This window comes from Nilaparvata lugens, chromosome 2, assembly GCF_014356525.2.
Source record: "Nilaparvata lugens isolate BPH chromosome 2, ASM1435652v1, whole genome shotgun sequence".
In the NCBI taxonomy this organism is placed as follows: domain Eukaryota; kingdom Metazoa; phylum Arthropoda; class Insecta; order Hemiptera; family Delphacidae; genus Nilaparvata; species Nilaparvata lugens.
Window position 1 is genome coordinate 15,705,453 of NC_052505.1, and position 25,391 is coordinate 15,730,843.

A 25,391-nucleotide genomic window follows, 5' to 3' on the forward strand; every position below is an offset into this window, starting at 1 on the left:
AACTTTGAAAAATATTACCAGTAGAAAGATTATTTTTAGCCTTTGCACAGTCTTAAGTAAACTTTGAACTATATATTGAATAAATTTATTTCAATTATTCAATTGGAATTAATTGATTAATTGCAATGAAAATTAAGTCTATATTCATCCTTGGTAAATTCAGAATCTTGAGGTAAAATTGCAAGTTCATAAGTGATAATGCGTCATTCGTGTACATCCGTACATATCATGTCTATACATCCGTACATGTCTAACATCCTTACATGTCTAACATCCTTACATGTCTAATCCCGTACATGTCTAAGACATATGCTAAGAGATAATTATCTTTTTATGCTATCTTTTCTCTACGTTAAAACTCAGTGTAACAGGGTAACAGAAAATTTCGTGTTTCAACTTCCAGGCGTCAAATGCTCAGAGGTTATCGGTCCTACGGTAATATTTTTGTGCCAGTTGGAAGTTGGACAAAATTCTCTTGGCACACGTAAATTTGCAGGTCATTCAATATTTTTCTGGCTCTCACTTTTAACTATCTGGGATGGACTGGATATGTCTTGCTCGTAAACCACCAAGTCTGACATAATTCCCATGCATGTTTTCACATAGTATTGTAATTGAACGACGGTATATACCACCGGTTTATTTTTGTAGATGTATCAGGTCTCAGGTAACATTAAAGATACATAATATCAAAGAATATACGAATGAGATATTTTCATTTTGTTTTATTATATTCGTCCTCTGTACCTCAGAAGCAGAACGTAGTAACTCCAAAAACGTGATTTTTCAGGAGAGACAATTGAAGATTGGACAGATGACAGGCAGGCATGAATAGTCTCATAACTGGTGAAATAGACAAACAACTTCAATGAATTTTAACAATTATTTGTAGTAAAAACATTATTGATTATAAAAACCAACATGAATCGGTCTCAGGAATATAAAAAGACCTATTATGTTTTCAAATTAATACCCTAAAACAAGAAATATACTGCTAAATAACTTGGTAAATTACTATAGGCCTACTAATGTCTTAAGTTATGTCTCCATATAAGTCTGTAGACGTTTTAATCCATCTAAAGATTCCTTTTTTCATTCCATTTATTGAACAGCATGAGAGAAAGTCCTTTGGAACGGTATTTATCAGTTTATCACACATATAGAGGAATTGCATCCTACAAATCTGGGCAAGCAATTAGGCATTTAAGTTGTAAGAAGCAAGTATACATGTCGAAAATTCTTGAACCGGTGCGATCGCAGAAAATTTAATAATTTTTTCAGGATCATATTGACTTACTTCACGAATTGTTTTACGGGCTTTCTACTTGAAAACCCAAAAATGGTAACTTCCATTTTAAGTTAAAACTATAGTTTGGAAAATTTCAGAATACAAATTGATGACCTTCTTCTATGTCAATTGTTGTAATGCTCATTTGTGTTGACAAATGTAGAAAATCGTATTTTTAACACATTCTAGCATAATGTAATTTGAATAAAAAAATAATAAAAAAGCATTGTAATAAAAACAATGTTCTACAATATGAAGTTTTACATCTGAGAACTTTCTGTGTGTCTTTGAATTTTCATAATCTCGTAAGTGATTCAGAAATTATTCTCTAATGGCATTAATATATGATCTGGAATAAGTACTCCTTACTGTTATGCTTTACGATCCTTGTTATATTCGGTAGGTCCAACATTGTCATATTCCTTATGTAACTTATCTAGATGTCGTGGAAAGATCCTTGTTGATAAACAATAACGGAGAGGAAGTAGAGGAGAATAGTATAAAAATCGGTAGAATGCCGTAGATGACAAAATTTCCAGTCGATTATTCATAATGAAATGGACCAGTTGACAGAAATTGCCGGAAACATTTGATTTAGCAGTTATATCATCAATCTGTTATCGCTGATCGACGGTGTTGCATCACAGAAATATTGCGCGATCCATCACTGTGCTAAAAATATCAACGATTTGATCAAGACCTCATGAAATTGCCAGTTTCCTTGAGATTTTCCAGGAGACCGTGGAGGAAATCGTTTTTCGCCGTGACTTATTTTCAGACGGAAATGAAGGAGAGATATTTGGAGCGTCGTCAAACCTCCCAGCGAAAGTGTTTCCTCCGTTCTGGATCTGTGGTGAAGATGGAGCTTGAATAATGAAAGTGGAGAGCTCTCTCCTGCTCTTGTTTTTCTGTGGTTGCATTGTTTGTGCGTAGGAGTGACGGAGAGCGCTTGTCAACTGGCACAATGTTGCGTGGGATCTCTTGTTATCTTCTTCTGTACCAAGATGCTCCCAATTTCCCTTCTTTGTCAGTTCTTTTTCTCTCATCCACGTCCCCCCTCCTCTTTTACCCTACCCACTTATTTTCTTCTTCGCTTGATTCTCCTTTATAGCTAAATCAACTGTTGACGATCTGTGATGTGGTGGTGGACTTTTCCCTCAATCTAGAATTCTAGAGAGTGAAATAACGTTTTCCGTTGTCAACAATGTTGTGGGCGTTCAATTGACTGGAATCGAATGGTGAAAACTGGCTCAAAATTACTACTGCACCAACTATCCAGCTTTCTTTGACGTTTTCATCCAATAATATAAATACACTTTCAAGTGACATACCTTGAAATAAATTGACAAATTTCAAAAACAATGCTGTTATTTCATTTCTCAATTTACCTGTCTTCTAAAGGCTGCCTCTACTCTACATAATGATGTTTCCATCCTCCAGTTTTGGTTTCGACATACTTATATGTTAACCTGATCATTGTCAATTATCTTTGAATAATAAACGTTCCTTGAAAAAAAAATTCTATCATTGTAAATTATTCTAATTGTTATAATATATTATAATTAATATTTCGTGGTGTAAGTCATCTGTTTTTTAATCAAATACTCGAGAAAATTGCTTTCTTTCATTCATGATTTTTATTATCTAATGAGCTTTTTTGTTACCAGCAATCTAAACAATAACATTTGATTTGATTATATTTTCTCGATCAAATTAGCTAGTTAGCTAATTAGCTAGACCAGGAAGTGATATTCATTTCATTTATTTCATTCCACAATTACAACATAAAATTAATGTCAGTTTGGTGTAAGGGTAAGCATTCCTGACTGGCAATTGGGAGGTACCGGGTTCGATTCCCGGGCTGGCAACTAATTTTTGAATAGTAGTTCTCATCGAATTTCCATCTAGCTGATAACCTTGTTGTCAATGTCTGCAGTAGCAGAAGTCTTCGGGGTGATTTACAGCATTTATTTAGGATTTTCGTTAAATAATAATTATAAAATTAATGATTTGAAGAGAATCATCAGGATATTGGGTATTTGTAATTTTCTGGAACAGTAATATATAAGCAGGACCAGTTGAAATTGTAATTTGTGGTATGGCTGAGGCCAGGACAAAGGATTCCCTCCAGCCTGGAGCAATCGTGCCAGATCATCTGCCTAAACATCGGCTGTATCATTGGTCACAGTACCTCTTCCTCATCACGTTGTCCAAAGTCCCCTGCGGTTAAACACTCTGCTGCAAAGCGAATTGGCAAAGGTAGAGAGATGATGATAAGCTGTGTGTGTGACTGAAACGGAGAATAGTATTTCCTGTCAGCGAGAAGAGTAGAGTGATATGTTCTCTTCGATTCAGAGCGGATAGAGATATGTTTTCTCTAATCCAGAGCGGACAATGCACCAAACGAAGCTGAAAGAGAGGGAAGTAGTGATCTTTTTCGTGGCTGGAGGACTGTGACGAATCACTGGAGTTTCATCTTTTCAGGCCGTTACTCCTATTTTATAATGCTGGACAGATGTGTCCCGTGCGTGATCAAGTTATTGGCATCCCGTAAAGTTCAAGAACTGTAAACTGTAAAGGTGCGCACAGACTTATGCGCCACGAACACGCGTATTCAATTCAAAGCGATTATTTGTTTGTCATCGATTGCAAACAATACCAAATTGACAAAAGTCATACACAATGATAGTCATAGACAACAAACTTGAAATTCAATACACTACACATTGTTAAAAACTATGGTCCTTAGTCAATTTTATTTGGATTACGCTTTTCATTAGCTCGGTCGTATAACTCGTGGAAATTTATTTTTATTTCATTTATTTATAATTTTTACAAAGTAGCACTGATTGGGAGAGAAAAACTAAGGATACTCCTTGTACTATTTATCTCCAAAATTTAGATAACATTTTAAATGTCCGAAATAAGGTTATGGTTTCACTTTCCTAAAATTTAGTCCATTTTCACTAAAAAACAACGAAAACTGAGAATTTTAAATTTTGAAATTATATTTCAACTGTTCACTGTCACCATTGTGTGCGAATCTAGCTTTACTCGTACCATTGACAAATCAAGAACAATTTTTGATTGATTGTCATCAAGATATATATGTATGTATCCAGTGTACAGAATACATAATGCGCAGGGGTCTGAATACAGAATGCGCTAATTGTCAATTGTTTGAGGATTGAAACACCAATAAAAATTGCTGTCAAGGTTTAATAAAGGTAGAATACGGTACATGATGCGCGCGCAGGGGTCTGAATACAGAATACACAAATTGTTGATTGTTTAAGGATTAAACTCGTCAATATAAAATTGCTGCCAAGGTATAATAAACTTGTGTAATCTTCTATCATCGACAACCCATTCATGGATAAAAAGCGCCTCCTGGTATCTTGTAATCAGGCCAAGTTCGTTAAGAATTGTGTTTGCTAAATACAGAAACAAGTTCATAATGACCCTTTCTTAAAAGGAAACCTGTGCCGTGTGTAGGATGACCATCGAGGCATCGACAGACTCAGATGATTGCAAGATGAATGTCTTAATGGTTATCAAGATCACGGAATCGTAAATCCTACACGCGATGAAAGTCCAACTATTAAGTCCACTCCGAAGTCGTGTTCTAACTATAACCTTCCAGCATTGAGACTTCAAATGTCAGGAATTATGCACAGAATTCCTTCACCACTTTCTTCTATTCAGACAGAACAATCATGTACTATTCGGAACTGAAAGCTATTCGGTACTATGAAATCTAAGAAAATTATAGCTAAACGACTTGTTTTCTAATAATGAGCACTGTACTATTCCTTTCAATGTGATCAGTTATAGTTTACCTGGTTTTGTTTCTTTATTGAAGCTTTCTGGAATTCTCTTCTCATCTCAGTTTCTTTTCTCATGTACACTAAATAATATACCCATAGAGAAAAGATAACATAAGAAGATAAACCAAGGTATAGGGCGTTTATGCTCCAAATTTCACTGCTCAAGCCAATAGTCCTCGTAGTTCTTTCTTGTGAAGCTTTATAGCGCTGGAAGACTGTCAATGTTGTCATAGAGAAACATCAGCGTAAGTAGATATCCCATGGTATAGGGAATTTATGTCGCAACTTTTACTGTTATCTCAAGCCGATTACTGTCGATTATTGTAAATTTTTACTGTTTTGTTGGGGTGAGAGTGTATGAACGGCACAATTTGAGAGACTACCAGCGTCACACAGCTTCATGGGAAAGAACTAAGTGAACTATCGGCTTGGGATAACAGTAAAAGTTGCGACATAAACGCCCTATACCATGGGGTATAGCCATGGGTACGCCCTATACTCATCTACTTATGCTATCGTTTCTCTATGATATTGTGCTGTTGTTCTTAAGCCAGTTTTACATCGATTTTTGGAGAATTTTCTGCTGTCATTGAAAAATCCACCAGATTGAAGGGATTACTTGTCAAAACATGATCACATCATGAGTTTGTCAATTTATGTTCAATCTAATACAATCTATAAGGATGGCAAAAAATCGTTCATTCAAAAATCTATGTGTGTGCTATTAGACTTACACTCCCACCTGGCCAATTTAATAATAGACAGTAGTCCACAGTAAACCACCTGAGTTAACAAAACATCGGCTTGGGTCATAAACTATATCATTGGATTTGATGACTTTGCTATGATTTTGGAACCGTTTTGGGCTTATAAGCCTGTGGTACTTTTCTGTAAGTTGTGTAATTCTGAATGATCGAATAAATAAATTGTGATTTGCCATGACTTTTGCTATCTTATCTCTACAATATAACCATAGACTAAAATTAATAAACAATCTTGAATCTGTGATATATAACCCATGGCTTGAAGGTACAGTAGTTCAATATTCACGAACTATTTTTTACACACTGAAACTGAAAGTTTATCGAAGATTATAATTATATGGAGTGTCATGGTGAGAAACATAATTTTCTCGTCTGAGGAAATGTAATAATCTGTTTCGGGCTCATTGAATGGACGAGCTATGTTCATTGAACGATGTAATTTATTACGCTGGATATGGAGCATCAGCATTCATGCGTAGCGGGCGATTCCCATGCTTTGAAGGGGAATGTTCACCTTCTCATCAGCTAGGTGGCGTAGCCTATATGATAATATGCCCATTGAACAATCGCTTTCTCAACAACTCAACAATAATGAACTGCAACTTTCATTGATCACTGACATCAGACACTATAATAGGAGTGGTGTTCCAATCTAACCATTCAACAGGTCGATTATATATTATATCAGTTGATAACGATAATAAACTCAGAAACGTCTTTTTATTGATTATTAGCAGGTAACCCGTGCTCCGCAAGGGTTTAATTAAAAACTTGAAAAACTCAAAACTTGACCTACCGAAAAAACCGATAAATTTCATGATGTATAATGCAAGATACTTTGATGGATGAGTTTATTTAGATGTGGGGAGCCTACAGAAAAAAATTTTGATGGTGCAGGTAAAAACCGAAATTGAAACAAATGAAACCAGGCAATACCATGTGATTTTCAGTGTATTGTATGTCAAATGTAATAGGGGCAACATCTAAATATATGCTACCAAAACTTCAAATTTCATGGAGCCCAAGGTATAATATTGTTAATTTAAGGCATATTATTGTCAATAGAAATAGACAAATGTCAACAACGATTTTACGATATTTCTACCCACACTTTCGTGGTTTCTTCCTTTCATAGTCAAATGGTATAATGGACGATACTGTCAAAACTTTGCCATCAAATAAAAAAGTCATTCTATTCTATTTATCCATCTTTACCAACTTCTGTAGAATTTCTGAGGGTTAACCAACTCTTTATGTCATTGGTTTTCTCTCCAACTAAATATCTGGGACTAAGAGCTTGTACAGGCCTCACCGATTCAATAAATCACCGGCCAGGATATTTAGTCGACTCATTTCCCAGGACTTCCGACAGAATTGATGGCATGTCACAAGATTCGCCCTCTAGCGATTTTACCCAAGTAGTTGTGCACTACTTTTTGAATATCCTTCCTCCGATTTATCTCCATCCTTTTGGACTCCCTCGTTTCCTAGTTCAAGAAAAAAGCACTCTTCCTCCCGGCTTTCTAATAAATTGACTCCTTGAGCGTCATTTCTATCAAAACTGTCACTGAAAAAGGAGTTTCGTTGATTGTTCTATCCATCTCGACTATAGGCGTAATTTTTTACCAGTGGGTTTCGTTTCTTCGTTCTTAGTTTCCTGCATTTTTGCGCTATTTCGAAAGGCTTATTTTATCACTGTATGGACAAATGTGCGATTTTGAGCTCATTTGATATTACTCACCTCACAATAGTGACGTACACGTTATAATGGCAGTATTTGATCAACATTGGTGTTGCTATCCTTGTCTATCATCTTCCTATAGTGACGTCCACGTTATAATGGCAGTATTTGATTAACATTGTTGTTGCTATCCTTGTCTATCATCCTTGTATCATTCTGGAATCATCGTCGTATCATCTTTCTATAGTGAGGTCCACGTTCCAATGGCAGTATTTGATTAAGAATGATGTTGCTATCCTTGTCTATCATTCGACAAAGCAGATAGCGCTATCCTTCTCTACCTTCAAAGTAAAACAAATGAACTATATAAAGTGTAGTAATCAGTGAGTAAGAATGTAATATCCATTGAATGTTCTCTGTTAGTATTATAGATACAGGAGAAGTGATCTTTCCCTCATATTGTTACTAAACTTTAATTCTATTCGTAAAGAAAACATAGTTTTCAATCACCTAACAAAAACCTAACCTCATTTCGGACTTTTTAGGGCCGGTTTCCGAGCTCGGGATTTAGCTAAGTCCAAGACTTTAAAATTCCATGGAGCCCAAGGTATAATATTGGTATAATAAGGTATATTATTGACAATTGTCAACAATGATTTTACGATCTTTCCATCAACACCTCCTTGGTAAAGTAGTTTCTACCTTTCATAGTCAAATAGTGGAATGGACATTACTGTCCAGACTTTGCTAAGTCATCAAATAGAAAAGTCATTCTATTCTATATACCCCCATCTTTACCAACTTCTGTAAGATTTCTCAGGGTTGACGTATTTATGATCAACTTTAATGCCATTGGTTTTCTCTCCAACTAAATATCTGGGACTAAGAGCTTATACAGGCCTCACCGATTCAATAAATCACCGGCCAGGATATTTAGTCGACTCATTTCCCAGGACTTCCGACAGAATTGATGGCACGTCACAAGATTCGCCCTCTAGCGATTTCACCCAAGTAGTTGTGCACTACTTTTTGAATATCCTTCCTCCAATTTATCTTCATCCTTGTGGCCTCCCTCGTTTCCTAGTTCAAGAAAAAAGCACTCTTCCTCCAGCCTTTCTAATAAATTGACTCCTTGAGCATCATTTCTATCAAAACTGTCACTGAGAAAGGAGTGTCGTTGATTGTTCTATCCATCTCTACTATAAACGTAATTTTTTACCAGTGAGTTTCGTTTCTTCGTTCTTAGTTTTCTGCATTTCTGCGCTATTTCGAAAGGCTTATTTTACCACTGTATGGACAAATGTGCGATTTTGAGCTCATTGATATTACTCACCTCACAATAGTGACGTCCACGTTATAATGGCAGTATTTGATTAACATTGTTGTTGCTATCCTTGTCTATCATCCTTGCATCATCTTCCTATAGTGACGTCCACGTTATAATGGCAGTATTTGATTAACATTGTTGTTGCTATCCTTGTCTATCATCCTTGTATCATTCTGGAATCATCATCGTATCATCTTTCTATAGTGAGGTCCACGTTCCAATGGCAGTATTTGATTAAGAATGATGTTGCTATCCTTGTCTATCATTCGACAAAGCAGATAGCGCTATCCTTCTCTACCTTCAAAGTAAAACAAATGAACTATATAAAGTGTAGTAATCAGTGAGTAAGAATGTAATATCCATTGAATGTTCTCTGTTAGTATTATAGATACAGGAGAAGTGATCTTTCCCTCATATTGTTACTAAACTTTAATTCTATTCGTAAAGAAAACATAGTTTTCAATCACCTAACAAAAACCTAACCTCATTTCGGACTTTTTAGGGCCGGTTTCCGAGCTCGGGATTTAGCTAAGTCCTAGACTTTAAACAGCTGGAGTCAGAAAATTGGCTTTTCAAAACGGGGCGTAGTCGCAGCTTTTATAAAAGTAGTATTTTCTCATTTCTATAAATTGGAAACGTTTTTCCTTGACGAAATTAGACATTCCCAAATAATTCAAAATAGCTGAAACTTTATACTATTTCCTCTTTAATTTATTTTGTGTTCAATTTTCTAGTTTTTCGAAATTTAATTCAAACGTGACTATGACAATGACTGCGACTACGCCCCGTTTTAGAAAGCCAATTTTCTGACTCCAGCTGTTACCTAAATTTGGGATAGAAATAGTACAAGGTATCCTTGCTTTTCTCTCCCGATCTGTGCTTCATTGCAAAAAAGAATAAAATTATTGAAAAATGAATTTTCATAATGATTGAGATTAATATTTTGTTAACTAATAATAACATTTTTATATCATTCAAAAGCAATCTGGGTACGTCGCAGAGCTAGAAAGTGATATCGCTATTTGCTTTGTCGAATAATAGACAAGGATAGCAACATCACTGTTAATCAAATACTGCAATTATAACGTGCACCTCACTCTAATACCACATATTTATGTTACCGGGAATACGTTTTCTTGAAGCTAATGAAATCAATTACAAGCGGACGGTTTTCATTAATAGACCTGGCTTAATTTATTTTTATCCATTTATTTATCAACCTGGCTTTGATAATATTGTTGGCAAGAAAACGAACGCACAAGAAAATAACGGCACACTCGTCTCTGACTGGAGTTATCCACATCCAGCGGTGTGGGCCAACAGCGGTGTGGGCCAGTGTCCACCCGCTCAGAAGCTGCAGCTTACAAAGTTACACGTGGTTCTCCCTCAATTTGTCTCCTCATCAGACTCTCTGCTATTTTTTGACTTACAACTTTTCACTTTCCTTGCCCTATTACCATAGTTAAGGAAAGTATTGCTTTCCGAAAAAAATTAAGGTACCCCAAATTCTAAATTTCTATACGTTTCAAGGTCCCCTGAGTCCCCTGTGTGTGTGTGTGTGTGTGTGTGTGTGGTGTGTGTGTGTGTGTGTGTGTGTGTGTGTGTGTGTGTTGTGTGTGTGTGTGTGTGTGTGTGTGTGTTGTGTGTGTGTGTGTGTGTGTGTGTGTGTGGTGTGTGTGTGTGTGTGTGTGTGTTTGTGTGTGTGTGTGTGTGTGTGTGTGTGTGTGTGTGTGTGTGTGTGTGTGTGTGTGTGTGTGTGTGTGTGTGTGTGTGTGGTGTGTGTGTGTGTGTTGTGTGTGTGTGTGTGTGTGTGTGTGTGTGTGTGTGTGTGTGTGTGTGTTGTGTGTGTGTGTGTGTGTGTGTTGTGTGTGTGTGTGTGTGTGTATGTGCGTCTATGTACACGATATCTCATCTCCAAATTAACGGAATGACTTGAAATTTGGAACGTAAGGTCCTTACAATATAAGGATCCGACACGAACAATTTCGATCAAATGAAATCCAAGATGGCGGCTAAAATGGCGAAAATGTTGACAAAAATAGGGTTTTTCGCGATTTTCTCGAAAACGGCTCCAACGATTTTGATCAAATTCATACCTGGAATAGTCATTGATAAGCTCTATCAACTGCAACAAGTCCTACATCTATGAAAATTTCAGGAGCTCCGCCCCATCTATGCAAAGTTTGATTTTAGATTCTCAATTGGCAGCCTTCATATTCAATTTAAATAAAAAATTTCAAGTGGAAAAGATTGAGCATGAAATGAAAATCTCTGCAATTAATGTCCAGTAACATTTTCACCTAAAATTGAAAATAATTTCACCTAAATTTCAATTAATCTTCATATTATAATAATCTTAAATTTTCCATTTTCACCTAAAATTGAAAATAAGCTTGAAATTCGAGAAAATGTGATTATTAAATTGCAAACTGTTGGCAACTGTTAGTTCTATTAAATCATTCACTACGAAGAGATAGCAGACCTCGTGTGTCTCCAGCGTTATTGTCCTATCACCAGCTGTCTCATATCTTTGAATAGTAGATTTGAGGTGCGCGAGAACGCTAGCGTCAGGTGATAAATTTTCATAACGGCAAGGAAAGTTGTGTGAGTGCGCCACACCAGATTTTTATAGTGTTTCTTTACTGTTCCCACTCAGCAATAACAGCTATTGCTATTGCAATGTCAATTATTGGATTTTGACATGCGAGTTGTATTCAGAGAGAATGGAATTCAATTCTATGCAGTGTAATTCTTACATTCTACACCTGAGATTCTATATTCCATTCTATAATCTCTGATTGTATTGGCCGACGAGTCAATGTTCATTCATTCTATAGTACAATATTGTGATTCACGAACTATTTTACGCACACTGGAAGTTTATTGAAGATTATAATTGAACGAGCGTTAGCGAAGTTCCCACTTTTGACTTACTAGAGCCCAATGTCGTTTTCTCTGTCTGTTTGTATGTTCGACAAGAACTTTGGTGAGAATTGATCAATCAGCTTCAAATTTTGAACACGAATTCTTCGAACCTTTTTACAGGTCAAGTTCTTTGGACAACAAAATTGACTCACTACTTCGTCCTTTTTCAGGATATATAAATAACATTGAAAATGCATTAGAAAAAAATTATCTTGATTTATCATTTATCAGTCAGCTGGAATTATTTGCATGCTATTTCTGTAATTTTTCCATCCATTTAAAGAAGCTTATGCTATTATTTGGCAGTGTGCACTGTGTACGTAGCCTACCTCTCTCACTTATATTTTTAAACATTTCTTGTTCATATTCTTTTTCTCTCTTTCCCCTATTTCATCCTCCCACTCCTCATCTGGCTTCCACTTCAAAATCCAGCTCTGCAATATGTTGGCTGCCCTAAAATAGTGCAGCTCAGCAGTTAATTTGTGCTCTCTCTCATTGATTTCTTTATTAGATCGCGTTCCCCTTCGTCGATTGTTTCTTGCTTTGAATTATTGTGCACTCGAACTCAATAGCAATTGTTCCATTTGGAAAAACCAAAATTAGAAAAAGCATGTAGGACTTCTCAAATTGTATTGTTGAGTTAGGAAAAATTGTAGAGCTCATTTGAGATTGTTGTTGATATAGTAAGGTCCACGTTATAATGGCAGTGTTTAATTAGCAATGGTATTGCTATCCTTGTCTATCATTCAACAAAGCGGATAGCGCTTATTTATTTTCATAACCTGACGATGGTGTGATCACCGAAACTAGTAGTTACGTTACAATTTTTATTCTTGCTTTTTAATATTTTATTAATTTTTTAAGGGTACTATAATTCTATTTTATAAATACAAGAAAGTAACCCTGAATTCATACATATTAAAAACTACTTTTTCCAGCTTAATAAAAGACAATTGATTATTTTTAACAAGAATGAACAGTTTAATATTACATCAATAAACCTGTATCAGCTACCGTCTATAGAAAGCATTGACAAGACAGAGGTTCGGCAACGTTGTTCTGCTATCTTTCTCCACTGTCATTCGAACGTGAACTTCACTATAGATTAATCTTTCAATACAATTCCATCTTGGAAAAATACCATCTACTAAATATCTTGGTAAAAGGCATGTTGAGCTACTAAAATTCGAGTCGAGTTTGGAATAATAATTTTAGTGTACATTTGAGGTTGTTGTTGATAGAAATATCTTTCAATACAATACTATCTTGAAAATGAAACCTTGAATATATTTTTGAAGTTATTGAAGGATTCTGTACATGATGCAGATTAAGTAATTATTCAATTTATGATTAGTATGTCTGGAAAACTTGAATGACAGTATAATTATTAGATGCGGCAGTTAAGAATATAATGAGGGGATTGAAGTAGAACCGATGAAAGTGAAGTAATCAAAGCTGATTTCATTTTTTTTTTTTGAAATTAAGAATCAAACTTTTCTATATACGATCAGAGGATACTTTGGGGGTTGGAATAGAACTGACGAAAATGAAGGTATCAAAACTAATTTTATTTTCATATTTTTTAATTATTAATCAAACCATTATATACACGATCAGAGGCTAAAGATGATACAGGATAGGTTCTCATGTTGTTTTGTATAGAAAGAGGGGAAAGGTTTGTTGTGGGATGTGTATTGTCATGTCAAGGATGGTAGTATACAGTTCTTATTGTCATATCACCTCTGTATATAAATGATGAAGTCAGATCATAAAGAGCTATAAGTGGTTTTTTGTAACAGGTTGTTAGTGTTTTGTTCACTATTGAAAAGAAATATCCGGACAAAATCTTCCTAGCGATAGTAGTTCTAGATTACCTGAAGATGGCAGTCTATTGAAATGGGGAAGTTACGAAACATACAATGAGAACATACTGAAGAATCAAACTAGATCACACCATTGTATAACGTATAACGTGTATAAAGTATAGCGTGTGCTGGAAGTTGCGTAAATAGTAGGAATCTCTTATATTATTTATTTTTTAGTTAAATTTCTTAAATGATATGTCGTGCAATAATCACGGTCTAGGAGTCTAGGTACAAAGAAATGTTCATTTATTCATTCGATTTCCAACGGTTATACCAATTTTTCAATTAAAATACAATAATGTGAGAGAATAAAAAAATGTTGTGGCATTAATTATTCTTGACTTGGGATAAAAACGGTTAGGGAGCTGCATTAACTCCCATTGTTCTATTATAATCTTCCATTATTTTTAAAGATATATTCCAATTTAATCAAATTGATACATTCATGTCTTATTATAAGTATCATAAATGTGGATGAAAATGAAAATATCCAACTTTCAATGAAAAAGAATGAATATTGAAACGTAGTGGGGGAGAAAAATCTGGTAGAGCATAATCCTGAATTATGAATATATTTCGAGCTATCGTTGATTATATTCAATATTATATTCAGTCCAGGCAACGAATGCTCAAATAAAGGTATAGAGGGAAAAGTTTGGAACACAATTTTCAACTCCACAGCTCTTTTAAGGATAGTAGGAGGATTAACATATCAAAAGTCCTCACCCCTACCCATTGTGCTAAAGGGGTGGGGGTGGTTTGAAAGTACCTTTTTTATTTTTCCCATATATCTCGGAAACTATGCATCTTATAAACATTTATATTCTGTGCAAAATTGAAGCTTACAAAATGACCAACAAGTTTTGTCCTTTACATTTTTTCCATATCTCTCATAGTTTCTGAGATATCCGCTCTTGAAGGTGAGACATTTTTTGAAAAAACACTTCTGCCTCCAATTTTTTCATCTTTTCGGGCTTATAATTTTTGAACGATTGATGGAAAAAATCCGTGCTGATTATGAGCTGATAGAGCATCGAATTATCTTCAATTTGATGTATATTCACACTATTTTACGCATTTCCCTACGACTGTTACAGCAGTTGTTTTGTTGACTTGTACAGCAGAGTTTCCACTGAAGATGATGTCAAGTATGGCGTTGAAACTCGAGTATGGTTTTTTAAATAAACTGAATTTTTGTGGATTTGACAATATTTGTATAATTACTTTTTTACCTCATCTTGAATAAAATATATCAAAGTAAATTCCTGGACACAGAGTAGTAAATTCAGTAGTATTAAATTCATTCATTACCAAGCTGTTAGATTAATTTACATATCCTGTAAGGATATTTTAATTCACTCACATTTACAAATTAGTTGTAGGCTTATACTCGTACTGGTCTGAGATGGATACAGTATACAAGTACATCCTTTACCTCTGTGAGCACTCATCCATAGTCATTCATGCGATCATGTACCTGTACTTGTATGTAAGCAATTGTTTGCAAACTTCCTACACTCGCCGTATCCGACAGATTTCGCATTAAATCTTGTTATTTTGTCTCTTCCTTCCGATGCCATAACTGATTATTCCTCCGGAAATGTAGCCTCATGCCATGTTTTTCAAGCTCCTTCAAATGTTTACAGTCTCTAGGTACTGTATTAACGATTTTTATTAGATAATGAGTTGCTCATAAATACTGGTGATGTTTTTCATTTAATATTTTTGATTCTATGAAATCTTAGTTTATGTTTCTTCTCAATTTATAAAACTAATTATTGTACTATCATGATAGACAGGAACTGCTTTCAAAGTATTTGCGCTTTGAAATGTGAAAATATGTGCAAGTCTGAAACACTTTCAATATTCTCATTTTCTTGTTCCGTGTTGCAGAACGTTTTAATTTATTCCAATAAAACAACATTGAATTTCAAAATTAATTTCCAAAGTTTCTTGAGAAGTTCCAAACTAATAAGCTCTGGAACTAGGTGGAATCGCATACTCGAATTTATATCGCAGCTGCCTTCCACCAAAGTACTAAATAACTAATTTATCAAATTTATCATCCTCGCATGAGGGATCACAAGCGTAGAGGTAGTGTTGTCATTTCGAGGGAGAGAGAGAGCGAGTGTGTGTGTGGGAGGGAGTGATAGAGAGAGAACGAGTGAGAGAGATTTCAGAAGAGATGTTGTGGCTGACATCAAGTACTATTTTCTTTTCAGTCGACTCTTTCTCTCTTGAAATGTGATGTCTCTCCTCTCTTGTCTCATATATGCCATTTAACTTGTCGGTCGCTTGGAAGCCTGCATTTGATTAAGTGCTTAATTCATTCTAGAATCGGGGAAGGGCAGGAGACAGTTGACATTAATAGCTCGTGCTGATGGTGAAGATTGGTTTGCTCTTGTAATATTTTCATTTGTTGACCGTGCTCTTACAGCTACGATTATCATTTAAACATTCAGTATTATAATTGAAATTCTCGAATAGCCTTGAAGTTGAAATATATAAATATAATATTTATATTCATTCTTCTTTTTAGGGCCACTGATTATTAAATTAAAACACATTAAAAAATCATCAAAAGTACCTCTATTTTATTTATTGCAACACTACTAGTTCCAACTCTTCAAGAGTCATTTTCAAGTATTTTACATTCGAATAATTTACAAGTACTAATTTTTTAATAAATTACTTAAATCAAGTAATTGATTTTTAATAATTTTCAAGTATTTTACATTTGATAATTTTTGGGGGTTTTAATAATATTAATAATAATACTGTATCAATAATACTTCGTAATTATGAGACAGTGGATGTTGAGAGAAAGTACTTTAGTGAGGTCCACGTTATAATGGCAGTGGAGAAAGATAGGAGAACAGCGTTGCTGATTATCTGCCTTGCCACTGCCTTCTACAGAGGATAGCTGATAGCAGTATATCTGATGTAATATCAACTGTTCATTCTTATTAACAATTATCAAATACATTTTATACGTCAAGAAAATATAGTTCCCAATGATTAGATAATAATTTTTATGTTTCATTATGAATATTTTGTTAATCAATTTTATATCTACATTGTTACAAAACAATCTGGCAATTTGCTGAGCTAGAAAAAGATAGCCCTATTTGCTTCGTCGAATGATAGACTAGAAGACAACACCAATGTTAATCAAATACTGCTGCAATTATAACGTGGACCTCACTATAATTTACTGAGTATTGATATAACTACTAAACTTGTTGAAAATATCGTATAATTCATCAAATTATGTATTACTATTTTATAATTTTTGCTTATGTTGTCCATCGACAAACAGGGTGAAAGTCCTTCGCCAGATTATGTTTTCCGTGGTTTTTGGTCTTGACCTATCTATGCCACTGTGATTGTGATACAATTTATTGATTTGGTTGGTACCTTTGACCAAAGAGGATAATAAAATAGTGTATATTCAGTTCTAATTTCTATTTTTCCAAGCTTTGAACCTTTGTAGGTTGCCCTAAAATCTCCAAAATTTCATAGAGAACACTCTGTTACTTTCAATGCAGTCTCCAGCAATTAAAATATGCACAGTAAGTGCTTATTCTACAGCCAGACCAGCGTAGTAATATTTCAGATCACTTCAAATCAGTGTTTATTCTTCTTAGTAGCGAATATAGAACAAATTTGGGGGGGGGACAAGGTTAATGTAAGGTTAAGTGATTCTAAGTAAACACCCCATGATACTTAATATTAGTTTGCTGCTCATATTTAGAGGGCAGTTTGCGCTGAACGCCTTTTTTACTTTTCTGTCAGGCCGTCAAAAATATATTTTTCCTCCACCTACTATCAAAAGTCTCATTTTACACCCTGGAATCGAATACTAAAGTACTACTTTTCCTCCCATGGGACTAAAAATAATTCCCAGCGGGAAAAGTGATCACTTTTACTCCCAAGGGTGTAATAATAATCCCATAAGATTAACATGGGAAGAAGTCCGACAACGCCGCGATTGAAGAATGAGGAATGTGGCAACACTGTCGTGGTCGGTAGAGGAAAAGTAAAAGAGCTCTATTTCGATCTTTGGAATATTTTAGCTCTAGGAAATAAGTAGCTCTATTTCGATTGTTAGGTTATGTTCAACCGTTGGTGGATATGAAAAAGTACACACCTCTAACGTCATCGGCATCTCTACGAGAGCGTTCATCTAAAGGTACGTTTTCGTTTATGCGAACTTTTCCGCAGTCGACGACGGCAAGCATTGTTGACATTCATATTGTCCAAATTACAAGTGTGCTAAAACAGCTGATTAAATAACTTTTTCATTATTTGTCTTTATTAATAAAGAAATAAACATTTTCAATAATATCAAAATATTGCCATTTAAAAGTATAAAAAAGTATAAGCTCAACCTGCTCCATTAAAACATAATTTAACATAATCTTTTAAGTTATGTAGACAGATTGAAATCTACCCAATCTGAGATTCTGTCATGGTCGACGACGGCATTTACGCATAAACGAAAACCCACTTTAACAGAGACGACTGAGCGTGTCTGCACAGAAAACAAGATTGCAGGTTATGTTTTTTCTTGGTTACCTACTAAGATCTTCGAAATCATGGAATTTTGTGACTCATAAGGAAACTATAAACTATCAACTATCAACTATCAACTAGCAACTATCAACAAATTATTATCAGAGGTGAGCTAAATTTTGTTTTTAAAAAAATAGTGTGAAAGCGTGAAGATGTAGTAAAATTATTCATTGTTATAGGTATTGGTGTAGGTGGAGGAAAAATGTTGTGTGCATCACGGGACTAAAGTACTTATTCTCCCTCAGGGAAATTGTCGCCCTCGGCTACGCCATCGGGCGACAACAGTTTCCCTCAGGGAGAAAAAGTTGCACTTTAGTCCCTAGATGCACAAATAACTATTATCGTCAAAAATCAAGATTGCTTCACTTATTTTTCTTCATAAACGCCCCTGATTCTTCTTAATTCCATCAACGTATGAATTTTCAAAGTTTCTTTTAATCAGTGTTTAATCTTCTTAATTCTATTAGCGTGGGAACTTTTCAGATTACTTGTAATCAGTGTTGTTTATTCTTATAAATTCCATCAGCTTAGGAACTTTTCAGATTTCTTTTAATAATTTCTACTCAAATTTCCTGTCACTGAAGTTAGCACAGGAAGTGTTGACAAGATGTGAACCCCGTGCTTGCTCTCTGTGGTTGTTGAATGTGAAGAACGTAGGAATTGGATTGGTAAGAGAAGAGTTGAAAAGGCTACCAAAATACTGAGCTGCAGAGTTGTTGTGATGGGAGGTGCGGAAATGTTTAATTTCAAAGGAGAGTTTTTTCTCTCTTTCCCGTGGACTGAGAGGGAGTTTTTTCTCTCTTTCCAGTGGATTCTCGACTCCCGGGTCATGCCATCGTTTTAAAATTCTGCCAAGAAATATGTAGATTATGTTGCAATATTAAAGCTCGGACAACAATTGCTGTCGCAGCCTGAATGGGGATGAAAAGTTCTTCTTTTTCTGTACAGAATGAAATCTCTACTGAGAGCAAAATGCTAGCTTTTGATTCTGACACGTGCGCAAACGCTGAAAACTCTTTTGTCTCATTTGCTTTGCTGCTTTCGTTATTTTTTATATTTCCTGAACAATGGATTATTTTTTCTTCTTGGAAATGAAATAATTTTTCTGCTTCATGCAATTTTGATTTGAATTTTTCCCGGCTATTCATAAAGAGATTTATAAATCATATTCCTACTTTATTTATTTCTTTCTCAAAAGCTGAATTTATAACAATATAAGTTTGAAATAAGCTTGGCAGCTTCATAATAGAGCTGAGTTTATAATAATATTGGTTAAATCTCCCGAATGACCAAAAATAATCCAAGAAGCTCTAATAATCAACTTTGGAATCAAAATGATTTCTTCAAGATGTGATTATTTCATATTTTAGATATAAAAATGTGAAATATTTGAATAAAAACACAAATATGGAGTGGTCACGAAACCATGGTCGTGTACCGAATAAAACAGTGTAGAATTTGACAACATATTTGTGTTTCTATTCAATTATGAAACGGTTCTACAATATTTTCACATTGACTCAGTCGAATTTTTGTGAAATATTTCTTCTTTGTTCGGTTTTGAAGCATCTAAATTTGAAAATATACTTTGTGAAAATGATCAAGTACTGAACATTTTGTTAAGTGAACAACTGCAAGGCTCCTATTTTGGACTATGTGTTTGTTACCTTATCTAAATTTGGGAAGCGAATAGCAAAAGTTACCTTGTTTTTTCTCTCCCTATCATTTTTATGATGTACTTATTGTATGAATCAATAAAGAATAACGAATCAAAAGTTAGAAAAGCCCCATTTCAATTAAAGTTTATTGGAGGAGTTGAAAATACATTTAATTTCAATAAGCTCGTACTCATTCTAATAATTTATCAATTGATTATTGTAATTATTCTCTATTTTATCATGACACTATTTAAATTGTATGAATGCAATGATGTGCTACTACAATACTATGCTATTGTACTGATACAATTTTGATTTTTTTCGGTAATTTACTATTATATCCAATATTGTTATTCATGATTTGATGTAAATTATCTATAAAATAATTGTTATTCTTTGTTTGTATTGTTATAGGTGCAACAAAGGAGATTGGTACAGCGCTCACAAGGATCTGTCTACGTCACAAGGCCGTCGAAGCAAGGATGAAGACTTTCTCCAGGTTAGCAACGACCCATTCTATATTATACAGAATTTTCATAACATGTACAGAATTGGTAGTCGACTACATGCTAACACAGATTGGATACACCTCCTTCGCATAAATATTGCTAGGATAAAACTCGCTATTACGTTTTGGTAACACAAGAACATGTCTTACTTTTTATGGTCGTCACCGGTAATCGAATTACGATCTGAGTGTTTCAGAATTTTTTTATTGTATTTTTTGCTCACTCTACTAGCAAGTACAACCAATAATACTATAATACACCTATTTTAGTTTTTGTTTGTGATATATTTCCATATCAATCAGTAGGAATCTTGTGTGGAAAAGATTAAATAATCTGAAACTAATCGATAAATTGTATCAATTATTGTCATCTCAAATCTTATTACATCTCTGATATACTTCACTCCAAGGTACCTAGAACTAGTAGTTCTGTGAACAGTAGACCTCGCGCTCAGTAAGTTAAAAAATCCTAAATAAACATAGAGCTTTCTGACGTGTCGTCCCAGAATGTGAGTGAGCGCTGTTATCAGGTCTGGCTGCCGTCGATACGCCAATCCAATCAACCCATCAGAGAACATTCTGTGTTGTCGTGTTGGCGAAAATTCGGTGTGTTGAAATTAACAGAATAAACTACCATAATGCTGATTTCCTACAAACTTCATTTCTTACTTTTCATGATTTTAGAAATCAATTTATTTTCAATAATATTTGTTGCAATTTTAATCATCAGATAAAAAAAAATGTTTTCTATCAATAACTCCAAACTCCAAACTCCAAACTAGAATCATGGCCTCAGCTTATGGAAAGACAAAGTTAGTAGACAACTGTCTACTAACGTTGATGGGAAGATACATTTTCAAGATGTTCGATGTTTTTGAACGGGTGGTATTATAGTCCACTGACAGCTGATTTATGATGAATAATTCTATAGTCTGATTTTTACGGTAATATTGGTGTTCGAAGGAAACTCCTTTTCCTTTTGTATTATCCTTAAAATGCAAAATTTCAAAAAACCTTATGTATACGTCGAAATTCAAAAAGGAACATACCTGTCAAATTTAATGGAAATCTATTGCTGCGTTTCGCTGTAAATGCGGAACATAAATATAAACAAAAAATATAAACATAAAGAGAAATGCCAAACCGTCGACTTGAATCTTAAGGTGCATACAGATTTACGCGCCGCGAACATGAGCAATTCACTTTTAATCAGCTGATGCCAAGCTTTTTATATCTGAATCTTACGCTTTTCTGTAAAAATACAGATATAGTCAGCTGATTAAAAGTGAATTGCTCATGTTCGCGGTGCGTATATCTGTACGCACCGTTAGACCTCACTTCGCTCGGTCAATAAATATGTATTCTAGGTACATTGCTTTACTCTAATATAGACTTCAAATAATGATATGAATCACTTCAATCTATCGCTTCAATTATTCCATTGGTAATTTAAATTAGACTTAACTCAATTCAATTTATTTTTTATTAATTAAAAACAGTACTTATAATAACTTATTGAAGCGATGTGTGCTATTCAAACAACACTTAAATTTTGAGGAATAAATTAAATTATTCTTTGAGTTCCCTAAAGCCGTTTACACACTTCAATACCAGACTTATGACGGTCTAAGTCTTAACTTCTTCAAGTGAGTTTCAATTGTCTCAACTTCTCCATTGTATTGTTCATTACAAAAAATGCTATTTAATAAGTAACATTAACTTAATTGAAAGTAATATTATTGACTTGATTCTCACTCAAAGCTATCACATATCAACGATGATCACACTCCAACCATATTATCATATTACTTCATACTCCATTAGATCAACATTATATTTATAAATATGCATCATGAGTTGAGAATGAGATGCTGCTGTGTTGATCGATGATGCAATTGCACGCTCCAAGATTATTGATTATTATTCTCTCTCAATGCAATAAATAGACTGATTATAATCCTTTCTAATAATAATTATTCTATAGATTATCATAGAAAGGTCGCTGATTGATCAGCGAACAAGGTTCAGTTTTTCAACCTAATAATGTATACTAATGAATTCAAACTGTATGCAAACCTATTTATTTCTGTCCATTCATTTTTCACAATTTCGCCTTTCGAATAGAATTTAATTTATTTTCTGAAATTGCAGATTTTTTATTTTTAACGAAGCAGTTTTCTCTGTAAAATAGTCTATTATTTTAAATAGACCGCAAAGATCAATTCGAGGAAAATAATGAATGTAAAATATTCAATCAGCGTTAATCATTGAACAATTGACTAGTTTATTCTGTATTGGCAAAATACTTGATGCTTTCATTCAATCATGTTCGGTTACATGAAAAATATTTGAACTTTTTTTGAACGAGGAAAATGTCTTATGTGAACTATAGAGTATAGAATGGTTTATAAACAGTTAGTATTAATGAGTATACTCTCTGATGTAAAGCCTGGGATATGCCCATGTATCTCACAAAATTTAATTACTTTATTAAGAACAGTTTTCAATAACCAACAGATCAATGCTCTTGTAATCTTTGGAGCCATCCACTCTTCATAAACACGATTGAAACTTAATTGAAACCTATGAAGAAGATATACATAGCGTACAGTATTATGATTGCATTCAAGTCTCTATATAATTATTATATAGTGAGGTCCACGTTATAATGGCAGGGGAGAAAGATGAACAGCGTTGCCGATTCTCTGCCTTGCCACTGCCTTCTATAGAGGGAATATATGATGTACTATCAACTACTACTGTTCATTAATGTAAAAATAATAACTTATAATTTATTCCCCAAGAATGATATTCTCTAATAATTTAATAATAAGTTTCCCTAATTGAGATTTTTTGATCAATATTATATTTCTACATTGGTTAAAAACGAACTGGCAACGTTGCGGATCTAGAAAAGGACAGCGCCATCTGATGCAATAATAACTGGTCATTCTTGTTGAAATAATCAATTATATTTTATTCATCAAGATACATTTTTCAATGACTCAATAAAAAATTTTCATAATAATTGAGATAATAAATATTATAAATATGAATATTTTGTTAATTATATTTCTACATTGTTAAAATACGATTTGGCAACGTTGTGGAGATAGAAAGAGATAGCGCTATCTGCTTTGTCGAATATACTAATAGACAAGGATAGCTACACCCAAAGATAGTATATAGCTACAGTATATACTATTATTGAGCCTATAATAATATCGGGGCACCGAGCCTAGCTCGTTATTTTTATTTATCGATAAACAGAACACAATTCTCTAAAATAATCGTATTCATATATTTTACAGCTGGCTATACGTCAGCTTATATATTTTGGGGATGCAATATTTGGATTTTCCACAGAATCACTGGCTCACTTTTTACTATCCACAGACGACGAAAGTCTCAACTGTTTCAGCCAAGGATGAATTTCCTTTTAATGTCGTTCAGCGAGTTTTCCCAAGGATGAGACCTAGTGCAATCGAATTTTTATATTATAAACCTACTATGTTCCAAATTTCGTGAAAATTGTTAGAGCCGTTTTCGAGATCCGTTGAACACAAATAAATAACTAGATGTAAAAATATACAGAAATTGCTCGCTTAATATTATAGGGTATATATATTATTGAGATCTATATACTATTCTTGAGCTACACCAACGTTAATCAAATACTGCAATTATAATGTGGCGCTCATTATAGCGTATAGTATAGGCCTATGATTGCATTCAAGTTTCAATAGTGACGTTCATATTGTTGATATGAGCTGACTATCAATGCAACAGGATGAATGAAAGGCATCCAAGCATCAAAGCCAACAGGTAGGTGTTGGTAAAGATATTCAGCATCCAGCGATCCAGCACTTCATCATCTATACAATTTCGCCAGTGCTAGTAGAGTAGATTGCCTGGCGAGCTTATGCAATCATCCCTCTATAGTGAGGTCTATGTTATATGGTAGTGTTTGATTAACATTGGTGTTTCCAGCCTTATCTATCATTCGACAAAACAGATAGCGCTGTTCTTCCTAGATCCACAACGTGGTCAGATAGTTTTTTAGCCATGTAGAAATATAATTAATTAACAGAATATTTAATCTCAATTATGAAAATTTATTATTTAATCAAATAAAGGTAATTTCCTTGACGAATGAAATATAATAATAAATAAATATATAGATATCGATTATTTCAAACAACATTGAACAGTTCATATTACATTAATTAGTAGATACAATATAAAAATCTTGAAGCAACCTCTATTTTCTAAAAAAAAAACTTTAAAATAGTTCAACTATTTTGTGAAGCACCCTTTATTTATAGCACCCAAGATTTTTATATTCTTTTTACTAATTAATGTAATATGAACTGTTCAACTATTTGTTGAACTATTTTAAAGTTTTTTAAAAAAATAAGGGTGCTTCAAGATTTGTATATTGTTTTTATCAATTCAAAAAGTAGCCCATGAGAATGAAGTGTTTTATATTAATTAGATTATACTGATCAGTGTTATCCTCTATAGAAGTCAGTGGCAAGTCAGGAAATGGACAACGCTGTTCTCCTATCTCCCTCCACTGCCATCATAACGTGGACCTCAATACAGTCGAGTAGATTGCCTGGCTTTTGCAATCCTCCTTAAATAAATCATCAAAACATGATTGTTATTCAAGACAGTGATGGCCTGCTTCAATAATAACGTGCTTACAGTTTGAACATACAGTAGTTATATATATAGTTGGGTTGAATAATTGTTCAAAGTTTTTCTCAAATACAGTTCACTCTATCATACATGTTAGTCCTAGATTAAAAGGGTTGATCTGTAACTGTAGTTGGGTCCTAGATAGGGTGACATTCATCTTGTCCTGCATTCCAAATTGTCCGTATTTCAACTTCTTGTTATTTGTGTTTATTATCTACAATTATCAAAACATTTCGGATAAAATCAACATAATGCTATTCAAAACCAAACCC

At 34.1% G+C, this 25,391-nt stretch overlaps 1 protein-coding gene across 1 annotated transcript in view; it reads left to right on the top strand.

Annotated features, from left to right (window-relative positions):
- Positions 1-25,391, top strand: part of LOC111045491 (protein MTSS 2) — a 169,880-nt gene that overhangs the window by 91,870 nt on the left and 52,619 nt on the right. The window contains exon 4 of the mRNA XM_039419995.1: positions 20,325-20,506. Within this exon, the coding sequence (XP_039275929.1) occupies positions 20,325-20,506 (182 nt within the window). The remainder of the gene's footprint in view (positions 1-20,324; positions 20,507-25,391) is intronic.